Source organism: Oncorhynchus keta, chromosome 7 (assembly GCF_023373465.1).
Source record: "Oncorhynchus keta strain PuntledgeMale-10-30-2019 chromosome 7, Oket_V2, whole genome shotgun sequence".
Taxonomy (NCBI): Eukaryota; Metazoa; Chordata; class Actinopteri; order Salmoniformes; family Salmonidae; genus Oncorhynchus; species Oncorhynchus keta.
In genome coordinates, this window is record NC_068427.1 from 27,466,598 (window position 1) to 27,489,274 (window position 22,677).

The 22,677-nt window shown below is 44.6% G+C and overlaps 2 protein-coding genes across 5 annotated transcripts in view; both read right to left on the minus strand.

Annotated features, from left to right (window-relative positions):
* Positions 1 to 1,224: 1,224 nt before the first annotated feature.
* On the minus strand, positions 1,225 to 22,276 carry LOC118386259 (zinc finger MYM-type protein 2-like). The gene is made up of 22 exons (XM_052522373.1): positions 21,481 to 22,276; positions 21,042 to 21,330; positions 20,786 to 20,948; positions 20,159 to 20,449; positions 18,351 to 18,507; positions 17,891 to 18,000; positions 17,543 to 17,668; positions 17,157 to 17,307; positions 16,741 to 16,913; positions 16,402 to 16,567; positions 16,286 to 16,320; positions 16,036 to 16,168; positions 15,803 to 15,924; positions 15,388 to 15,538; positions 14,914 to 15,108; positions 14,286 to 14,380; positions 11,132 to 11,282; positions 10,828 to 10,982; positions 3,843 to 3,957; positions 3,221 to 3,466; positions 2,961 to 3,099; positions 1,225 to 2,792 (listed from the first exon to the last, which is right to left on the minus strand). Exons 1-22 carry the CDS (start codon positions 22,274 to 22,276, stop codon positions 2,585 to 2,587), a joined length of 4,167 nt encoding a protein of 1,388 aa, XP_052378333.1. The 3' UTR covers positions 1,225 to 2,584.
* LOC118386262 (M-phase phosphoprotein 8-like) overlaps positions 22,148 to 22,677 on the minus strand; it is an 83,835-nt gene continuing 83,305 nt past the window's right edge. For 2 of the 4 annotated variants that reach the window (XM_052522370.1, XM_052522369.1), the window contains exon 10: positions 22,148 to 22,287. In XM_052522370.1, coding sequence (XP_052378330.1) covers positions 22,243 to 22,287 — 45 coding nt within the window. In that variant the 3' untranslated portion in view covers positions 22,148 to 22,242. The remainder of the gene's footprint in view (positions 22,288 to 22,677) is intronic. The other 2 variants (XM_052522372.1, XM_052522371.1) reach the window with 1 other exon arrangement.

Below are 22,677 nucleotides of genomic sequence, written 5' to 3' on the forward strand. Positions count from 1 at the left end.
GCTGCCTGTGACTGGAACGAATTGCAAAAATCGCTGAAGTTGGAGACTTTTATCTCCCTCACCAACTTCAAACATCAGCTATCTGAGCAGCTAACCGATCGCTGCAGCTGTACATAATCTATTGGTAAATAGCCCACCCATTTTCACCTACCTCATCCCCACAGTTTTTATTTATTTACTTTTCTGCTCTTTTGCACACCAATATCTCTACCTGTACATGATCATCTGATCATTTATCACTCCAGTGTTAATCTGCAATATTGTAATTATTCGCCTACCTCCTCATGCCTTTTGCACACATTGTATATAGACTCCCCTGTTTTTCTACTGTGTTATTGACTTGTTAATTGTTTACTCCATGTGTAACTCTGTGTTGTCTGTTCACACTGCTATGCTTTATCTTGGCCAGGTCGCAGTTGCAAATGAGAACTTGTTCTCAACTAGCCTACCTGGTTAAATAAAGGTGAAATAAATAAAAAAATATTTGTCGCCAGACCCACTGGCTCCAGGTCATCTATAGGTATTTGCTAGGTAAAGCTCCACCTTATCTCAGCTCACTGGTCACGATACCACCACCCACCTGTAGCACCCGCTCCAGCAAGTTTCTCTCACTGGTCATCCTCAAAGTCAACACCTCCTTTGGCCGCCTTTCCTTCCAGTTCTCTGCTGCAAATGACTGGAACAAATCGCAAAAAAATATATTAAAAAAATAAACAATAAAATATATCAAAATTGCTGAAGCTGGAGACTTATAGTTCCCTCACTAACATTAAACATCAGCTATCTGAGCAGCTAACCGATCGCTGCAGCTATACATAGCCCATCCAATCTACCTACCTCATCCCCATATTGTTTTTAATGGACTTTTCTGCTCTTTTGCACACCAGTACTTTTACGTCTATCACTCGTGTTCATTTTTCTAAATTGTAATTACTTGCTACTATGGCCTATTTATTGTCTTACCTCAAAACACAATTTGAACACACTTATTTATATATTCTGTTATTGACTGTACGCTGGTTTATTCCATGTGTTTGTGTCACACTGCTTTGCTTTATCTTGGCCAGGTCGCAGTTGTAAATGAGAACTTGTTCTCAACTGGCCTACCTGGTTAAATAAAGGTGAGAAAAAAAAAACATAAATGTGAACACCATCTCCCATAGAGAACTGCAGAACTTTGTAAGTCATGTAAGAGAAATGTAAAGCAATGTAAGAGGACAAACATTAAGAAATGAAATGATTTATTTTGTCATGTCAGCCCACACGGCATCAACCTCTCGTGAAGTTACACACACTTTCAGTACACACAGATAGGCACATTCACATTAGGCTTCAGAGCCAGCCGGTCATTCACAGACCCAACCGCGACTTTTCCTTTCCTTGACAGGCTCGATCCAGACACCCTCCAGCTTCGAAGCGTGGTCTCCAGACATTACATGGAAGTCAATAGGCAAGGCATGTGTCATTCAAAGAAAACTAAAACACAAACAAAATCCTATTCAGAAGTCAACGTAAAAACGAGGTATTCGCTTGTGTAATTTATTGATAGAAAATAAAAGAAAACTTAAAGGGGGGGGGAGACAAATTCAGAGCTTTCTATTGTAACTTGGATGCCTGGAGATGGAGTGAATTTGGGAAACGTAACCAGGCAGGTCTATAATGTGCTACTCCTGAAAGAGATCTGACCACCCTAGTTACAACACAAACAGTTTCAGTTGTTGCCATTTTAACAGATTATCACTTATTAGTTGGGAGTAATACATCACCCATTATCAAGTGTTATGTTTTCAACTAAATAATAAACATCAAATAGCTTAAATGCGACAACAAAAAAATGGAATTCAAACTGACAAAATATAGTCTTTCGGCAGGATACCATCTCCTTCATACTCGAACTTGCAACTACTCTGAATCCCCAGACAGTACCCCTACAGCCCCCCTCAGGACAAAGGGAAAGACAGGGACACAGGAGAGCTCCAGGCTGCAGCAGATTTAATTGATCAACTAATTAATGCTCTTAATGGAGGAGAGGAAAATGGCACATCCCATCCCGGCGTAAAAATAAGAAATGTACAATAGAAGCAATCAATCAACCGCAATAAATAAATGTCTCATCTTTAAAAAGGCTTCTGGGGGTCAAAGCAGAGGATTTGGTGGGCATTTCTTGTGGATGTCTCTGTCTCTTCCCATCTACTACTTTTGACTTTCAGAAATAGTTACACAGCATAGCAGCCCAATCTGGGCTTAGCAAGTAATGCTACATCACGTGAACAGAGTTCCCCTATGGAAGGAAGGGCAACAGTTTTTGGGGAATTGCCTTTCACACGACACACTCCAATATCACCCTAGCTACTCGCAGTCAGAGTCCCCTTCCTTGGCCCTTCAGGGAAACACCTTCCTCCGATCAGCTCTGGGCATGTGTAGTCCCTTCCAACCGGACATCCACTGTACGCTCACAGCTGGCCTGAGATCGGTGTGAAATGGTGGAATTACTAACGGAGAACGCAGCAACCCAGTTGTAATGTTGTTGCGGATGGAACATGGAGCATAAGCGGACTCTTCTCTGTGATGACGGAAGAGTGGACTATTCTCCGCCTACCTCCTCCTCTTCTTCTAGATGGCGCTCTCTGTAGATGTCTTTTACCAGAAGGAGAGGGGTGAGGATGCTCTCCAGGACACTGCGGTCCATAGGAGTAGAGGAGTACCACAGGGAGCTGTCACTGTCACTGCTGCTGCCCGATGACTCTGGCTGCATATAGAACACATCCATACGCTGACTCAACGACCCTGGGCTGGAGAGGAATGACCACAAATTATAGTTATGTAGCTACATTGGGTCCAATATATTTGTTGTGCAGTGGTCCCAGACAACATAACTAATAAATGAGTACAATGTATTAAGGGAAGTTGCAATTAACCACTTGAGGAAGACAAGGTTATAGAAGAGCAGAGTAACTCACCATTTGGAACGGTAGAGTTCGTAGAATCTGCCCTCGTGCTTTTTGACTGGACAGTGTGTGGAGCTTCCCGAGCCGTCGTCTGGCTCGTAGGCTGCATCACTGTCCTCTTTACGTTTCCTCTTCCTGGACCCTGTTGGTACTGCTCACCGAGACAAAAAAGAATATTAACAGCATGACAGGCACCCTGGCACAAAAAGGAAATGCTGATAAAAAGATGGACTCGACCACAAGAGTGTGTGTGTTTTAGTGGTCAGACTCACAGTGGTGGTCCTGTGGGGAGAAGGAGGGGATGCAGATGCAGACAGTGGTTTCCTGTGTGGTTGGGTCTGTGTGGTCGGGGCCATAGACATTTCTGAAGGAGAGGCGCAGGTGCTGCTCCACGGTGCGCAGGCCAAAGTACTTGGTGTTGAGATAGACCAGGGAACGCAGCAATGCTGCAGGACTCTGCTCCCCCAGCAGCTTACAGCTCCACAGGCACTGCTCCTCCACACGGCCCCACCGAGAGCCTGGGGGCAGACAGACAAGACAGACACAGCTGTTAACACAGATCACAATACACTACCTCTGGACCTAACACAAACATAGGTACAAGATATGAACCCTGCTACAATCGAATGTGGTTTTAAATTTTTTAATTGAACCCTGCTACAATCGAATGTGGTTTTAATGTATCATGTCTACAGTGTCCTCATATCATAAATATTGTGCAATCACTGTTTTAGAATGAAAAGCAAAAATGTTTCTAATCATTGGACACTGCAGGAAGGTTGGAAACATACACTTCCAGGTCTAAACCTATTACCATAATCAGTGTGTGCTGAAGATCATTCAGTTGATAGACAAGTAAATTGAGCCGTGGTAAAGTGTGCGCTATTTGTTTACCATCAGGCATCACGCTGGGCTGCCAGTCTTTGAGGACCTTGTTGAGCTCCTCTCCAAACGGCTCATAGCACAGGTCACCGAACAGGTCATCTTTCCTGCCTTTGGCCTGCAGATGCTACAGACAAACAAGTAATAAGTCACCAGTGGAGAGTAACTGGACTAAAAGGTACATCTTGTGGGAATCCAAACCTAGGCCTGGTTATGAGATTGTGAAGAATATAGATGGTGTCCTCATATTTTAAATAGTCAACACCTTGTTTGGACAAGACTTCAAAAAAGAATGATGGGAGGGGCAATAGAGAAGGAAAGATGAAAGGAGAGCGGTGAGAAAGAGGTCTGTTCCTGCTCCTGAGAGAGTCCATTTCACAATACCATCTTCTACAGCTGGACAATATTGACAAATTCATGTCACAATACTTGATGGTATTTTAATGTTTTTGAATGACAAAAGTTCTAAATATGCTTTATGAGTAGTTAATGACCCTAAGGTGACAACACATAAATTAGTCATTTAAAAAAAAAAGGGGTATTCTCCATTTATACTTACTGTTCAATCCAACAACAAAAAATCCCCAGCACATTTATAATTTCCACACTTGTGCCACGCAGAATGATATGGGCAAAAAATATAGGCCTAGGTGAACAGTTGGAATTAAGGACATTTTATAGTTGGAATATAGTGGGCAGCACCTTGAATACATTGTTTGACAGGACAACTGATGGGGTCAAATTGGGGTCACGATAGGGAATGCACCAAATGTTTGATGTATTATAATAATTGATTATTCTTATGTTGTATTAATAGAAAGGGAGGGCTATGGGACCCCTCTACACTTATAGGGTCCTAGACTACAGATGAACTATATATACATATTTATTGTAAGGTTTTAGAACTGTTCCAGTGTTTTCTAAGTCTCTGCCTCTTATAATGAAATGGGGTCTGTGAGAAAGCATTTCAAATATAAACAAAGAGCCCTGCAGGGGAATAGAATAGATAAGAGGCTAGTCAGACATACCTCTAAAATCAACTTGGAGTGGACATTTACTGCTGAGGCCTTAGATACAATAGTGTATCTCTTGCAAGTTTGTATAGCTGTGTATGCATGGGCTTGGTCTGAGGAGTAGCAGGTAATGACGTATGCAGTGACATCACAGAGGGTAGACGAGAAGCATCATAAAAGCAACTTGGACTTTTCCTATGGGGCAGAACTCATGAGACATCCGTTGTATATGTGATGTTTGACTTCTGTCTACAGCTGTATTTCGATTAAAATTGTTATGATTTATAAGTGCACATTGAGTGTTCCAACACAATGAATGAATAAACCAAGGAGGAATTATTGACTGGGTAGGAACCAAAATGTTGGTCAGTGTTTCCAAGTGACCCTAATTAGATGCTACATTACATGCTGTTTTCTTACTTCGGCTGCGTTTCAAACTCAAAGTAGACAGCCCTCGGCCCTAAACCCTCAGCACCTTGAATGACGTTTTACATCTTCCCATACGGGTGTACCTTAAAAATGTCCTTTGCCCAAGCGAAGGAGACTGATGATTGGCGATGCAACGTCCTTGGTGAAAATGTTGAAGTTGAGCTTAAAAAAAAACAAACAAACCTAAAGCTATTAATGTACCTAGTAAGCTAATGGATCTATCTAGCACTCCTGTCAGGCAGCTAGCTACAGTTACCCATAGCTGGCTAGCTAGTATTATAGTTTGGTAATTTATTCCAATAGATTTCAGAACTCCAAAAATTATGTTTATGAATCTAGCTATGTTTTATAGGATACCCACTATGAGACTAAGCCAATTTGCCAACACAAAAATCTATGTATTTAAATATCAAATCAGCAAAAAAAGAAACGTCCTCATGAAGGAGGATGTTTTCTGCAAACTTAACATGTGTAAATATTTGTATGAACATAAAAAGAGTCAACAACAGACAAACTGAACAGGTTCCACAGACATGTGACTAACAGAAATTGTATAATGTGTCCCTGAAGAAAGGGAGGGGGTCAAAAGTAAGTCAGTATCTGGTGGCCACCAGCTGCATTAAGAACTGCAGTGCATCTCCTCCTCATGGACTGCACCAGATTTGCCAGTTATTGCTGTGTGATGTTACTCCCCTCTTCCACCAAGGCACTTGCAAGTTCCCGGACATTTGTGGGGATAATTGCCCTAGCCCTCACCCTCCGATCCAACAGGTCCCAGACATGCTCAATTGGGATTTAGATCTGGGCTCTTCGCTGGCCATGGCAGAACACTGACATTCCTGTCTTGCAGGAAATCACGCACAGAACGAGCAGTATGGCTGGTGGCATTGTCATGCTAGAGGGTAATGTCAGGATGAGCCTGCAGGAAGGGTATCACATGAGGGAGGAGGATGTCTTCCCTGTAACACACAGAGTTGAGATTGCCTGCAATGACAAGCTCAGTCCGATGATGCTGTGACACACCGCCCCAGACCATGACAGACCCTCCACCTCAATCCCACTTACAACATGCCTACAAGCCCTCAGTCCAGCCACACTCAGCCAATTGCGGACAGTCTGAGCACAGATGGAGGGATTGTGACTTCCTGGTGTAACTCGGGCAGTTGTTGATGCCACCCTGTACCTGTCCCGCAGGTGTGATGTTCGAATGTACCGATGTTGTTACACGTGGTCTGCTACTGCGAGGACGATCAGCTGTCCGTCCGGTCTCCCTGTAACGCAGTCTCACAGTACGGACATTGCAATTTATTGCCCTGACCACATCAGCAGTCCTCATGCCTCCTTGCAGCATGCCTAAGGCACGTTCACGCAGATGAGCAGAGACCCTAACCCTCTTATTATGTTTTTCAGAGTCAGTAGAAAGGCCTCTTTAGTGTTCTAAGTTTTCATAACTGGGACCTTAACTGCCTACCGTCTAAGCTGTTAGTGTCTTTACAACCATTCCACAGGTGCATGTTCATTAATTATTTATTGAACAAGCATGGGAAACAGTGTTTAAACACTTTACAGTGAAGATCTGGAAGTTAATTGGATTTTTACTAATTATCTTTGAAAGACAGGGTCCTGGAAAAAGGGACGTTTCTCTTTTTGCTGAGATGGATAGACACACACACACACACACACACACGAAGTCAGAAGTTTACATACACCTTAGCCAAATACATTTAAACTCAGTTTTCACAATTCTTGACATGTAATCCCATTAAAAAAAACGTCTTAGGTCATTATTTTAAGAATGTGAAATGTCAGAATAATATGAGAATTATTTATTTCAGATTTTATTTCTTTCATCACATTCCCAGTGGGTCAGAGATTTACAAACACTCAAATAGTATTTGGTACCTTTGCCTTTAAATCGTTTTAACTTGGGTCAAATGTTATCACGTTGCTTCCCACACTAAGTTGGGTGAATTTTGGCCCATTTCTCCTGACAGAGCTGGTGTAACGGAGTCGGGTTTGTAGGCCTCCTTGCTTGCACATGCTTTTTCAGTTCTGCCCACAAATATTCTATGGGATTGAGGTCAGGGCTTTGTGGTGGACATCCAATATCTTGACTTGGTGGTCCTTAAGCCATTTTGAAACAACTTTGGAAGTATACTTGGGGTCATTGTCCATTTGGAAGACCCATTTGCGACCAAGCTTTAACTTCCTGATGTCTGATGTCTTGAGATGTTGCTTCAATATATCCACAATTTTCCTACCTCATGATGCCATCTATTTTGTGAAGTGCACCAGTCCCTCCTGCAGCAAAGCACCCCCACAACATGATGCTGCCACCCCCGTGCTTCACGGTCGGGGTGGTGTTCTTCGGCTTGCAAGCCTCCCCCTTTTTCCTCCAAACATAACAATGGTCATTATGGCCAAACAGTTCTATTTTTGTTTCATTAGACCAGAGGACATTTCTCCAAAAGGTACGATCTTCGTCCCCTTGTGCAGTTGCAAACCATAGTCTGGCATTTTTATGGCGGTTTTGGAGCAGTGGCTTATTCCTTGCTGAGCAGCCTTTCAGGTGATGTCAATATAGGACTGGTTTTACTGTGGATATAGATACGCTGCTCAAAAAAATAAAGGGAACACTAAAATAACACATCCTAGATCTGAATGAATGAAATATTCTTATTAAATACTTTTTTCTTTACATAGTTGAATGTGCTGACATCAAAATCACACAAAAATTATCAATGGAAATCAAATGTATCAACCCATGGAGGTCTGGATTTGGAGTCACACTCAATATTAAAGTGGAAAACCACACTACAGGCTGATCCAACTTTGATGTAATGACCTTAAAACAAGTCAAAATGAGGCTCAGTAGTGTGTGTGGCCTCCACGTGCCTGTATGACCTCCCTACAATGCCTGATGAGGTGGCAGATTGTCTCCTGAGGGATCTCCTCCCAGACCTGGACAGTCTGTGGTTGGAGGATGGAGCGAGACATGATGTCCCAGATGTGCTCAATTGGATTCAGGTCTGGGGAACGGGCGGGCAAGTCAATAGCAGCAATGCCTTCCTCTTGCAGGAACTGCTGGAACTCAGCAAGGAGACAATTCACTAACGTTGCCCCCTTGGCCCTCGATTTAGCTCAAGGGAGTGAGTGAACGTTGGCCACATGAGGTCTAGCATAGTCTTGCATTAAAAGGAACCCAGGGCTAACCGCACCAGCATATGGTCTCACAAGGGGTCTGAGGATCTCATCTCGGTACCTAATGGCAGTCAGGCTACCTCTGGCGAGCAGATGGAGGGCTGTGCGGCCCCCCAAAGAAATGCCACCCCACACCATGATTGACCCACTGCCAAACCGGTCATGCTGGAGGATGTTGCAGGCAGCAGAACGTTATCCACGCCATCTCCAGACTGTCACATGTGCTCAGTGTGAACCTGCTTTCATCTGTGAAGAGCACAGGGCGCCAGTGGCAAATTTGCCAATCTTGGTGTTCTCTGGCAAATGCCAAACGTCCTGCACAGTGTTGGGCTGTAAGCACAACCCCCATCTGTGGACATCGGGCCCTCATACCACCCTCATGGAGTCTGTTTCTGACCTTTTGAGCAGACAAATGCACATTTGTGGCCTGCTGGAGGTCATTTTGCAGGGCTCTGGCAGTGCTCCTCCTGCTCCTCCTTGCACAAAGGCAGAGGTAGCGGTCCTGCTGCTGGGTTGTTGCCCTCCTACGGCCTCCTCCAAGTATCCTGATGTACTGGCCTGTCTCCTGGTATTGCCTCCATGCTCTGGACACTACGCTGACAGGCACAGCAAACCTTCTTGCCACAGCTCGCGTTGATGCCCCATCCTGGATGAGCTGCACTACCTGAGCCACTTGTGGTCGCATGAGACGGAGTCTACAACCCACACTAGAGTGAAAGCATGGCCAGCATTAAAAAGCGACCAAAACATCAGCCAGGAAGCATAGGAACTGAGAAGTGGTCTGTGGTTATCACCTGCAGAACCACTCCTTTATTGGAGTTGTCTGTGTTTGCTCTGACTCTTAGTACATTTAGCAAGCTTGCCAGCCAGCTAACTGCCGATTAACATTAGCGGTTAACAGATTTGAGTAAATTTAGCAAACACTCTTATCCAGAGCAACTTACAGTAGTGAGGGCATACATTTTCATACTGGTCACCCGTGGGAATCGAACCCACAACCCTGGTGTTGCAAGGGTCTTGCTCTACCAACTGAGCCACACAGAACACAAATTATTTTATCAACATCTTGCTAAGAAAAAGACAAACTAGCAGATATTTTGTGCATCTTACTGTCTGCAAACTACTAAGTGTATAGAACACTTGTGGAAAGCAGCATGTCACCAACATTGTTGCAGCCATCTGACCATGCAGAATGAACGACAAGAAAGTACTTGTGATTCCGTGGCCGAGCAACTGCCCTCTCCTTGAGTGACAGGGTAGGGCTTGGTGTGGTTAGCGGCATGCAGCAGCAGGAGGGGGAGAGATGACTCATGTAGCAAACAAAGCAAACTATATAAACTGACATTATACTGGCCAACTCTTGCAAGATTCTCTGGTCTAATGAAACCAAGATTAAACCTTTTGGTCTGAATGCCAAGCGTCACATCTGGAGAAAACCTGGCACCATCCCTACGGTGAAGCACGGTGGTGGCAGCATCATGCTGTGGGGATGTTTTTCAGCAGCAGGGACAGGGAGACTAGTCAGGATCAAGGGAAAGATGAACAGAGCAAAGTACAGAGAGGTCCTTGATGAAAACTTGCCCCAGAGTGCTCAGGACCTCAGACTGGGGCGAGGACCTTCCAACAGGACATCGACCCTAAGTACACAGTCAAGATAACGCAGGAGTGGCTTCGGTACAAGTCTCAATGTCCTCAATGTCCAGAGCCCGGACTTGAACCTGATCTAACATCCCTGGAGAGACCTGAAAATAGCTGTGCAGTGACATTTCCCATCTAGCCTGACAGAGCTTGAAGAGATCTGTAGAGAAGAATGGGAGAAACTCCCCAAATACAGGTGCCAAACTTGTAGCATCATACCCAAGAAGACTTGAGGCTGTAATCGCTGCCAAAGGTTCTTCAACAAAGTACTGAGTAAAGGGTCTGAATACTTATGTAAATGTGATTTCCGTTTTTAAAAAAATACATTTTATTTATTGCAAAATTGTCTAAAAAACTGTTTTTGTTTTGTCATTATGGGGTATTTGTGTGTAGAGTGATGAGGGGGAAAAAAAAAACAATTTAATCAATTTTAGAATAAGTGAGGAATGTGGAAAAAGTCAAGGGGTCTGAATACTTTCCAAATGTGGGCCTGGAGCCATTCTGGTCATTAGCACCTATTCAGCTGATGTTCATAGATCTATATAGTACTGAAAAGGCCTCAAGACAGAACCTCCAACATATTGCTTTCACCTATCCATGGCTTGTCAGATCTATGAACACTGTCTGAATGGGTAGGAGCAAAGGGCTACAAAATGAAATGGAACCAGGCCACAGAAGTCAAACGAGAAGGGGGAAACTAAACAGAGGTGACTGACCTGCTGGATGCCCAGGCAGAGATAGAGGATGCTGTCGGGGGCGTAGCACTCCCCGTTGGGCCGCCGTACCTCATGGACAAATCGTGACAGGGCCAGGTTGAGTTCTGATGCTTTCAGAGAGAGCGGGTTACTCGTCGACCGGGCCGGTGGAGGTTCTGAGGACAAAGAATTATAATCGCTTAGCAACTTAATTATATAGCACCTTTCATACAGAAAGCCAATGGTTCCAATTGTTGTACGATAATACTTGCTGTGGGCGGAGCTTACTCAGCCTGCTTGAGATAGTCTTTCCCTTTATGGTCACCTGATTGTTCAGCTGAGGACAGCGCCCAACTTCTCCAGGCGTTGATCGCGTAGCGAGATCTCAGGGGTAGCGAGCGCCCCTCCACAGGACCATCTGGTGTAGGGGGGGAGGGGGAGGAAGGGTCTCCCTCCACAGCTCGCCTCTTGTGTCCCTAAAACAAACACACAGCTCCTACAAATGAGACTGGTAATGTCTCGGTAGAAGCCTTCGTCGTGTGGGAGACCTTAGACTCTTTTCTTTATATGAATAATTTAATAAAAACATAAGCCCACACACTTTCAATATTTAAATAATTTCATTTTTCTGTTAATGATGCCGGATTGTTTTTAGTACATATTTTATCAAGATGTTTAGATGTTAATCTTCATCATGGCTTATTATTTAATGTCCTCATATGAAAAATACCTATCAGTTTCAGGATGTGAACAGCAATAGAGTTCGAATCATCACACACAATTCTGCTTCCAATTGGAGCTAGATGAAAGGGACCAGGGTTAGAGTTGAACAATATTTTTTTAAACTTTAATTTATCCATTATTTTACCAGGTAAGTTGACTGAGAACACGTTCTAATTTGCAGCAACGACCTGGGGAATAGTAACAGGGGAGAGGAGGGGGATTAATAAGACAATTGTAAACTGGGGATTATTAGGTGACCGTGATGGTTTGAGGGCCAGATTGGGTATTTAGCCAAGACACCGGGGTTAACACCCCTACTCTTACGATAAGTGCCATGGGATCTTTAATGACCTCAGAGAGTCAGGACACCCGTTTAACGTCCCATCCGAAAGACGGCACCCTACATAGGGCAGTGTCCCCAATTGGGATATCTTTTTTTTTTAGACCAGAGGAAAGAGTGCCTCCTACTGGCCCTCCAACACCACTTCCAGCAGCATTTGGTCTCCCATCCAGGACCTGACCAGGACCAACCCTGCTTAGCATCAGAAGCAAGCCAGCAGTGATATGCAGGGTGGTATGCTGCTGATATACCATGGTAATATCACTGTACCAAAACGTAATGATACCAACATTTTAATATACAGTAGTACCGTTTCTTATGATACACCACGCTGGCGCCTTTTATGAAAAATGTATAAAGTCAGTTGTTTATAAGTTCAGTACATTTTTATTGAACCGGTCCAATAATATCCACTTTAATTTATGTATTTTTATTTCACCTTTATTTAACTAAGCACATATCAGGTGTGGCAGCTGTAAATCAACCAACCGTATCCCATTACCAGCCCTCACTTACCTGCTTCTCTCCATCCGCTCTTCATAATAACACATGGGACTTACATAGCACTTTTCAAGGACTCAAAGTCACTTCACAATTATAGAAACAAAAAAGAAAAAACAAAACAAGAGGGAAAACAAGAGGGGTGAGCTCAAAGGGAAAGAGTGTGATATCAGTGTATGGGGACGGTATGGTTGGGATTTGGATATGAATCTGGTTTAGGGTAGGGGGTGGGATTCATGCACATCTATTCCTCCGTCAGATTAAAAAATATATAATTTAGAAGTGATGGTGAGCGGAAATGGGGATGCAAACCCAGAAGAGTCTTCTGTTGTTAGATTTGTACATTGGTCACATTGGAGCAGCGCTCAAAGCGAGCATTGTTGATACATTGTATAATTTCATTGCCTGTTGTAACCAAGAGCACAGACCAGTCAGAGTAGACCTTTGCAAGTTCACTTTCATGCATCCTCAGTGTCAGAGGGAAAATGGAGCACCGCTTCGCGACAGACGGCAAAGAAAACTTCTCGTCTCTAGCCTAAACAGTTAAAACAATATGACCCATATTACCAGAGGTCTAGTCTGTAGCCTAAACAGTTAAAACAATATGACCCATATTACCAGAGGTCTAGTCTGTAGCCTAAACAGTTAAAACAATATGACCCATATTACCAGGTCTAGTCTGTAGCCTAAACAGTTAAAACAATATGACCCATATTACCAGAGGTCTAGTCTCTAGCCTAAACAGTTAAAACAATATGACCCATATTACCAGAGGTCTAGTCTGTAGCCTAAACAGTTAAAACAATAGGACCCATATTACCAGAGGTCTAGTCTGTAGCCTAAACAGTTAAAACAATATGACCCATATTACCAGAGGTCTAGTCTGTAGCCTAAACAGTTAAAACAATATGACCCATATTACCAGAGGTCTAGCCTGTAGCCTAAACAGTTAAAACAATATGACCCATATTACCAGAGGTCTAGTCTGTAACCTAAACAGTTAAAACAATATGACCCATATTACCAGGTCTAGTCTGTAGCCTAAACAGTTAAAACAATATGACCCATATTACCAGAGGTCTAGTCTGTAGCCTAAACAGTTAAAACAACATGACCCATATTACCAGAGGTCTAGTCTGTAGCCTTAAAAATTTAAATCAATATGACCCATATTACCAGACGTCTAGTCTGTAGCCTAAACAGTTAAATCAATATTATCAGAGAACTTTTTATTGGAATTTGCAAACATATTTTTTAATTTCACAAACCATGTCATGGGCCGTTTTAAATTAATCCCGGGTTGCTATTTATTGGTTTGATAACAAACAACGTTGTTCAGTCATGTTACCTAGCTAGCTAACAACCTGGTAACTTGATAATTGGTTTAGGCACATTTGATTGGCACAGAAAAAAAAGACTGCTACTCATGAAATGTGCTTCAAAAGGTTATTTTCAAATAGGCCTTTTCTGGTGGGGGGGGTTGTTTATGAGAATGAGGGAGACAGAGAGAGTGTGTGTGTCTGTAAACTGAAGATTAAAGAAGGTTTCATGCAGTGTTTTCCCCTAAGTGACACAATGACATGCAGATCATTATGCATGTACACTCCTTCCTCCCATCCCTCCAGCCAAATCACAGGCCTTTGCAAATATGAACAAATCAGACATTCTATGCAGCATTCTATTATACAGTGAACAGTGTGCAGTTAAATTGAATATGTGTTGTATTGAGTAGAAGTGTAAATTTCAGGTTTAGAGAACGTTTAGAAAACAGGAACAAGTGTCCAGGGGATGGGGCGAACAGGATGGTAAGGCCACAGATATTTGCCCCACCGTGGTATCGTGATACTTGGCCTAGTATATTACTGTTTGTAAAATGTTGGTATCGCGACAACACTAGTCAGGGTGGGTAGTTTACCTGTCTCCTGGCTCTGGGTGCCACTTCCTTCTCCTCAGCCAGGAGAGGGGGCAGGGTGAACCCCATGTCCATGTCCTCCAGCGCAGGGACAGGGTCTGGGGCACCACAGGACAGACAGGACAAACAGACACAGGTAAGGGATGAGCCAAGTCAAAGCCAACCAGACTGAGTTGGACAGAGGTAGGCAGAGCTAAAGTGAACCGGGCTGAACTGAGACAAACTGAGCCAGACAGATGGAGGGAGGGATGTGAATGAGTGAATTAGCTACTGGCCCTTAACTGTGGGGGTGAATTAAATCAAACCACCGTTTTATAACTAGCTTCTCTCTACTGAACACATTGTCCAGTGCTGCTGGTCACTGGCTCAGTTGGCTAGGTTCTTTAAGCTACCATTATAATCATTATTCATTTATTAGCTAGGTCCTTTACTGTTCCTTCTGAATCCACTTCGGATTATAAATAATAAAAAAATCCCTTTGTCCGATAGGAGTGACGAGTCAAATGTGCAGGCAGTCCAGAAATAACCCTAGAGATATTTATCTGTACTGTACTGTTCCATAATATAAAAAAAACACACCCATGTGACATTGTAACACCTCCCCACTGTACAGAGAGCAGTCAAATAATACCATTTTCCACGATAGAGAAGGACAGCACGAGAAAGTGTCTCCGAGTGGTCAGATGTTGTTCAGTCGTCGTACCTTGAGGAAAGTCGTTCTCCAGGTCCAGGTCTGGTTCATACTTTTCATCCTCCCCATCCGATTCAGAGCTGCTGCTACTGGAGCTGCTGGACCTGGCCTCTCCTCCTCGCTCCCTCTTAACATCTGAAACAGTCACACAACAATCAACCTCACAACTGTGCTGGTAGTCATACGTACTGGTAGTCATGGATAAAGCTTCATGGCTTGTTTCATGTCCTCACATAACAATACACCAATCACAGTTTCAGGATGTGAACAGCAATAGAGTCCTAATCATTGGACAAACTTCACAGTACTTGAGTAACACGGAGTTTGCAATGGAACATGCAAACTGTGGATGTGGTATCCAGCTTTCTTTCCTTCTCTGTGTGTGTGTGTGTGTCTCTCTCTCGCTCTCTCTACCTGGCTTCTGGTCCTCTGCGATCATCTCAGCTATGGAGAGGAGGTCAGCCTCGTGGGGGTCAGTAGGGACTTTGGCCTTAAGCTCTGTGATGGTCTGGACAATCTGATCTGCACCCTGCATCGTGGTCGGCAGGAATACCGGCACTGGAACCTGGGATACAAGGGAGGGAGAGGGACAGTCCATGTGTCAAATACTAGTAAGAGTAGATTGAGAGTCAATATTCGCTCCACCTTATTATTTTCACAACAAGAATGTGATTCATAGTTGTCCTCATATTTACAAAATACCAATCAGAGTTTCAGAATGTGAACAGCAATAGAGTTCTAATCATCGGACAAACCTCTGCTTGAAATGACCAAATTTGCACTTTTGGGACAATTCTATAGGTTCCATGGAGCCCAGGGCGTTTCTTACCGGCATGGGTAGTGTGATGGGCATGGGTGTAACCTGGGCGTAGAGGTTCATGGGGACGGGGATGAACACGGGTACAGGGATGGGCACGGGAATGTACTCCCTCTTCACCCCGTCATCCTCATCTGGAGACAGACACACTGGTCAAAAGTCAAACCAAGGACAATGACACTACTTTGTGGAAGATAATGAACAGTTTGAACCACAGCTTCTCAGAGTAATATTGAGCTGTGTACCCGTCTGTAGGAGCTTGCTCTGCATGTGTGGTTTGCAGTAGGTGGCCTTGGTCATAGTGAGAGGCTTGCAGAGTACAGCTTTATTCTTCACATCCTTTAGGATCCCTCCCCCGGTGTACGGCTGACTCAACATCTAGCAGACAGAAAGGATAAGAGAGAATATTTGTTATAGGAGAATGATATTCTTTACCTTACGGTCAGCTGTACTGCAACAATTATAGGGTTTTAACGTGAAATGTTTTTTTCTCACCGCAATGTTGGTTGCCTCTGTTTGTATTCCAAATCCTGTCAATAGAAAACAGGGTTCCATAAGTCAACCACAAAGAAGCATTTGTATTAAAAGACTAAATACACACAAATTAGTACCAAGTCTGGTGTTCTCTGGGCCCTTCTGTGTTTCCAGGTTGGGTTCGTTCTGCTGGCAGTAGAAACGGAGGAGACACTGCTGGTCACAGAAGTGCTTCATCTCTGCTCTCCACTGTACCGACTCAGTCAGGTTCCCCTGTACCTTACAGCAGTCACAACGCACCACCTGGAGGACACACAGGGTAACGCACACAAAAACACCCTTCATATAAGAGATTGATCAAATCAAAATCACCCTCTGGAGACACAATTTTGAGGACAACGTAAAAATAAGTAATCATTGACTAACTCCGGAATAGTATTTTTCACTGCTAAACTGATTTAGGTAGGTGCACTGACCTTGTAGTACCACTCATGGAACTTCTTGGCGCAGGTTTCACTGCAGAAGTCCCTGGAAACACCGGCCAGCTGCCTGGTCACTCCTCTCTTACACAGCTGAGTGCAGTAGTTACAGGTGACACACTTCAGACCCAGCCGGTTGGCAAAGTCCTGCTTGAACAGCAGCTTACAACCTGAGGGGAAACAGGGACAACAACTATTAGGTTGTCAGTGCTCACCTGACAGACAAACTGTGGCACAACTCATGTTTGGTCTGGGTGAAGTGCCCCATCTAGTGGCAGAACATGGTAAGGCCATGAATAAATATGGGATGAGGACAAGTATTATCCACCCGAGAGTGTTCAATCAGGGTTCTCTCACAATCAAAACCGACTAGCTGACAGGTACACAGATGAAGGAGTACAGCCTTGGCGAACCTTCGCTGCAGAAGGGCCTCTTGACTCCAGAGAACTTGACCGTCTCGTGGAGTGTCTTCTCCTCCTGGCAGTACTCGCAGAACGTGACGATGCAGTGCAGCTTCTTGTAGTCCTCACAACATATTTTACTGCAGAACTGGTAAACTCTATCCTGGGGGGGGGGGGGATAGATACCGACAATGTTGAATGGTCTTGCATATTTAATTTTGACCACTTTATTTATCCTGCACACAGAGGGAGAAGTGGAGCATGTACACTAGGACTTCCAACAGAAAGGTGTACAATTAACTTTGGTGCTCAATTTTGAGAACAAAAAAAGATTACAACAAAAAACATAATAGAATTGTGTTAAATTCACTTTGTGGTCATGAACGTGGTTTATTTACCTCCCACTCCAGGATTTCAGGCTTTAGGCTGAATGCTCCTCGACAGTAATTACATTTGAGCTGGATGTTGTGGTTCGTTGTAGACATGGGAGCTTGTCCATTGGTTACTTTATGAATGGTTGCATTCTGAAGAAAGAAAGAGAGAAAAACATTTCATTGAGCTGCAGACAACCAGATAAGGACCCCAGACAGTCAGGGACTCATATTGTTTCATTGCACTGCACTAGAATGCTCTTTCTAACATGAAACCTAACTTTAAAGTAGGCTTTTAGAATTCTTAATCAAATCTTTAGTCCTAGTTAAGGTGACATTTACAATAATAAAGACAGAATTGGAGTTCATACGTACCTGGAACTTGGTGACACACATTGAGCTGCAAAAGTTTACGACCTTTCCCTCAGGCAGTGATGCCTGGTACTGAGGTAACGATGTCTTCTTACAGAAGTGACACGTGGGCTCTGAATCCGCAGAAATAAAAACACAGAACACCCCTTACCACATAACCTTCCTACACAGGGTATGATCAAACTTAAGTAAGCACCAGCACCTTTTATATTGTACTTGCTGCACTAGACTCATACACCCATGCATATGTACACAGAGACAAATAAAACAACTAACCACCACATTTAAGCAACCACACCAACAGTTAGTGTAAAGGACATAAGATGTGGGCTCACTGGAGAGAGAGAGTGGCAGTGCTATAATATGTGTGAGATGAGGTTTAATCCAGGAACTGAAATTCAAGTAATGAAGTTAAAATTGAGAACAGTGATGCTCTGATGGTGAGGGATAGACAAATACTGACGGAGGATAGTGGTAGCGCTGCTGGCGATCTTGGTCTTGTTCATGCAGGCTGTGGAGCAGTATGGTTCCATTGTGCCGCTGGCCCCGATGCAGTGAGTTACTTCACTAGACCGGACCATGGCCCTACAGCCAGTACACATCGTCATCTTAGAGTTGGCCTGGAGGAATAAGGGAACACAAATATTTGTAACCATAACATTAATAGCACCTAAGGTAGATACTATTGTTAACAATTACCAGCTGATATGGACCAATAGAAACAAATAGCAAAAATCTACAATCTCACAGTGTCAGAGAGAGACTAGATGACATAGCCTGGCTTTTTACCTGCTTGTAGTCCCTGATACAGTTCTGACCGGTTGTTACCTGCTTGTAGTCCCTGATATAGTTCTGACCGGTTGTTACCTGCTTGTAGTCCCTGATACAGTTCTGACCGGTTGTTACCTGCTTGTAGTCCCTGATACAGTTCTGACCGGTTGTTACCTGCTTGTCGTCCCTGATACAGTTCTGACCGGTTGTTACCTGCTTGTCATCCCTGATACAGTTCTGACTGGTTGTTACCTGCTTGTCATCCCTGATACAGTTCTGACTGGTTGTTACCTGCTTGTCAGTCCCTGATACAGTTCTGACTGGTTGTTACCTGCTTGTAGTCCCTGATACAGTTCTGACTGGTTGTTACCCGCTTGTAGTCCCTGATACAGTTCTGACTGGTTGTTACCCGCTTGTAGTCCCTGATACAGTTCTTACTGGTTGTTACCTGCTTGTAGTCCCTGATACAGTTCTGACCTGCTTGTCGTCCCTGATACAGTTCTGACCTGCTTGTCGTCCCTGATACAGTTCTGACTGGTTGTTACCTGCTTGTAGTCCCTGATACAGTTCTGACTGGTTGTTACCTGCTTGTAGTCCCTGATACAGTTCTGACTGGTTGTTACCTGCTTGTAGTCCCTGATACAGTTCTGACTGGTTGTTACCTGCTTGTAGTCCCTGATACAGTTCTGACTGGTTGTTACCTGCTTGTAGTCCCTGATACAGTTCTGACTGGTTGTTACCTGCTTGTAGTCCCTGATACAGTTCTGACCGGTTGTTACCTGCTTGTAGTCCCTGATACAGTTCTGACCGGTTGTTACCTGCTTGTAGTCCCTGATACAGTTCTGACCGGTTGTTACCTGCTTGTAGTCCCTGATACAGTTCTGACCGGTTGTTACCTGCTTGTAGTCCCTGATACAGTTCTGACCGGTTGTTACCTGCTTGTAGTCCCTGATACAGTTCTGACCGGTTGTTACCTGCTTGTCATCCCTGATACAGTTCTGACTGGTTGTTACCTGCTTGTAGTCCCTGATACAGTTCTGACTGGTTGTTACCCGCTTGTAGTCCCTGATACAGTTCTGACTGGTTGTTACCTGCTTGTAGTCCCTGATACAGTTCTGACTGGTTGTTACCCGCTTGTAGTCCCTGATACAGTTCTGACTGGTTGTTACCTGCTTGTAGTCCCTGATACAGTTCTGACCTGCTTGTCGTCCCTGATACAGTTCTGACTGGTTGTTACCTGCTTGTAGTCCCTGATACAGTTCTGACCTGCTTGTAGTCCCTGATACAGTTCTGACTGGTTGTTACCTGCTTGTAGTCCCTGATACAGTTCTGACTGGTTGTTACCTGCTTGTAGTCCCTGATACAGTTCTGACTGGTTGTTACCTGCTTGTAGTCCCTGATACAGTTCTGACTGGTTGTTACCTGCTTGTAGTCCCTGATACAGTTCTGACTGGTTGTTACCTGCTTGTAGTCCCTGATACAGTTCTGACTGGTTGTTACCTGCTTGTAGTCCCTGATACAGTTCTGACTGGTTGTTACCTGCTTGTAGTCCCTGATACAGTTCTGACTGGTTGTTACCTGCTTGTAGTCACTGATACAGTTTTGGCAGCAGAAGCGTTTCTGCTTGCCATCGATGATGAGGAAGTGGTTGGCGGTGGCGCGGCTGGGCAGGTATTCACCACACTGCTCACAGCAGTTCACAATGAGCCCGTTGGCCATGCGGTAACGGTTGAAACAGGCATCGCTGCAGATCTTATGCGTGACAGTCTTGAAACTCACCTCATGGCGGATCTGTTATGAGGAAAGCCAATAGAAATAATTATTTTGACCACATATTGTTATGAATCAATCAGTGAATTAATACTCTGGAAGTAGTAAGATCTGTAAGAGATTCTAGCTGGTGTTGCTGGGGTTGTTTATAAATACTCTATTGTAAGATGGGAGCCTCGCTTAATTTTGATGCCAACTGTTTTCCATGCAGTAACCATAGTCACCAGGCTCAAGGCTTGGACAGACACAGCGGATGACAAACTGTGCCGTCGGCAGCAATGTTGGAGGGAGAGTGATTGGAACGCATCTCATATATGCTCAGTCCCTAATCGACCCCTACCCACGGTTGTGACTAACCTCAGTGAGCTTGCTGCAGACAGTGCACTTAGTTTTAAGGGAGGACTTGGGTGGATTCTGTTTATTCTCGTAGGCTCCCAGACAGCCTGTACTGCAGAACTCCTGGAACGATTCACTGGAGTCCACCTGGGCCACGATAGTGCCCTTCATTGTAGTGATGTCCCTGGAAGACAGGGTAATGCACACACACACACACATTAGAAGTAATGTAGCAAATTAGATATAGCGACACAAAAAAACAACACTTCCTTCTTACTTTTTGCACATGGTGCAGCTCTTCTTAGGGGTAGGTTTGTGTGAGAAGGAAGAGAGGCAGGTGGTGGAACAGAAAAGGTGTGTGGACCCTTTCCGCTGGTAAGCAGTCTGGCCTTTCTTCAGAGGCTTCTTACAATTGGCGCAGGTCACCTTGACAGTGCGAGGGGGGTTCTGTGAGCCTGATGGGGAGGGGCCGGGTGGTTTGGGCAGGGATACGGCTGGTGATGTAGAGTCCACCCCCGTCCGTTTCTGGTTTCGCGGGAACGAGGCCGACTGGGAGATCCACGAATCTGTGGCAGGAAAAAAACAAGAACAAAAAACAAACATTAGCACACCTGAAGAAATGACTTAACATGGCTGCAATGTGAAAATAATAAAAATAAGCCAGCACAGAATGATTCAGCACATTCGTGTGAAAATCATGAGTGAGTGTTTATTACCAGGCGTCTGGTGGGTCACCGTGTCTCCGTTCTGTAGAGGCTGGCTAGTGGTGGAGGTGTTGCTAACCCGGCCAGGGTTGAAGGTGGCTGGGAGCCTGTTGGTGCTGATGGAGCTCTGGGCATCAGGATTCAGACTGAAGGTGCTGCTGATCTGCAAGCCATTCTCCACCATGCCCACCCCGCCCTGCAGTGACGTCACACTGGTGATCACCAGGTTCATGTCCCCTTCCACCATTGGCTCGGCTGCTGTAGCTGCCGTGGCAACAGAGGGCCCCAGCGTTGTGACACTGGCAATCTTTATCTCAGAATCGGGCTCTGTGCTGCTCAGTATGCCTTCGCTATCTGAAGAAGGGCCTCCGGCTGTGGCAAGTGAGGAAAAGCCTCTGTGCCCGGGATCCTCCTCATCGTCAATGACGATGGGCTCTGTAGGTGCTGCAGAATAGGTGGCGGGTGGACTGGGGATCTTGGCGGGGGCTGTGGCTGTTGTCGTGTTTATCATTGCTGTGGTATCTGTTTCAGTGGGGTGGGGCTCAGTGCAGTCTGTGGGTGTGGAGGCAGCTTGGAAAGAGGGAGTAGCAGAGGGAGACTGGGCCTCTTCCACCAGCACCACGTCATCATCGTCGTCATTGTTCTCTATAACCCTGGAGGGTTCCTCTATTGCTTTGGTGACAGGAGCCTGGGTTCTCATAGGGGGTGTAGTTTGTTCTGAGGGAGTGGTGTCTGTGTCCATGGGTTCCTTATCTGGGGCTGTGCTCTCCTCCTCTACTCGAGGTTTGGCCTCTGATTCCCCATCCATCGTTTAGACTGCTACCACATGCACCCACATAAACACAGCACAGATTATTAGGTACAATTTACCATAAGCATGTTAAGTGCAAAGCATGTCAAGTGCAGGTATCCCAGGTATAGCTGTGTGTATGTGAAGAAATAGGAATACGGCCAAGCACTGTCTAAGCTAGCAGGTTGATTCCATAAAGAGTCATTAATGAGTTCAGTTAAATCCCAGTTAGGAGACTGTGGTTTCTTTCCAGGCAAACAAATTCTATGCAGGCCTGTGCACATTTCAAGATCATGTCACCTTGATGTAGCTCCTCAGAGACTTCCCTGGGAATTGTAAAACATATTTGAAATGTTGTGCATGCCTTGGTGTATTTGGAACGCACATGTGTGTTCAAGAGACATTGATTGGATTACATG

Excerpts from the sequence above, each read along its gene's own strand:
- LOC118386259 (XM_052522373.1), bottom strand. The coding sequence starts at position 22,276 with ATGGATGGGGAATCAGAGGCCAAACCTCGAGTAGAGGAGGAGAGCACA. Across the intron at positions 18,508-20,158 it reads GTATCAGGGACTACAAGCAG|GCCAACTCTAAGATGACGAT; the intron begins GTAACAACCAGT and ends TTATTCCTCCAG. Across the intron at positions 3,958-10,827 it reads TCTGCCTGGGCATCCAGCAG|CATCTGCAGGCCAAAGGCAG; the intron begins GTCAGTCACCTC and ends GTTTGTCTGTAG.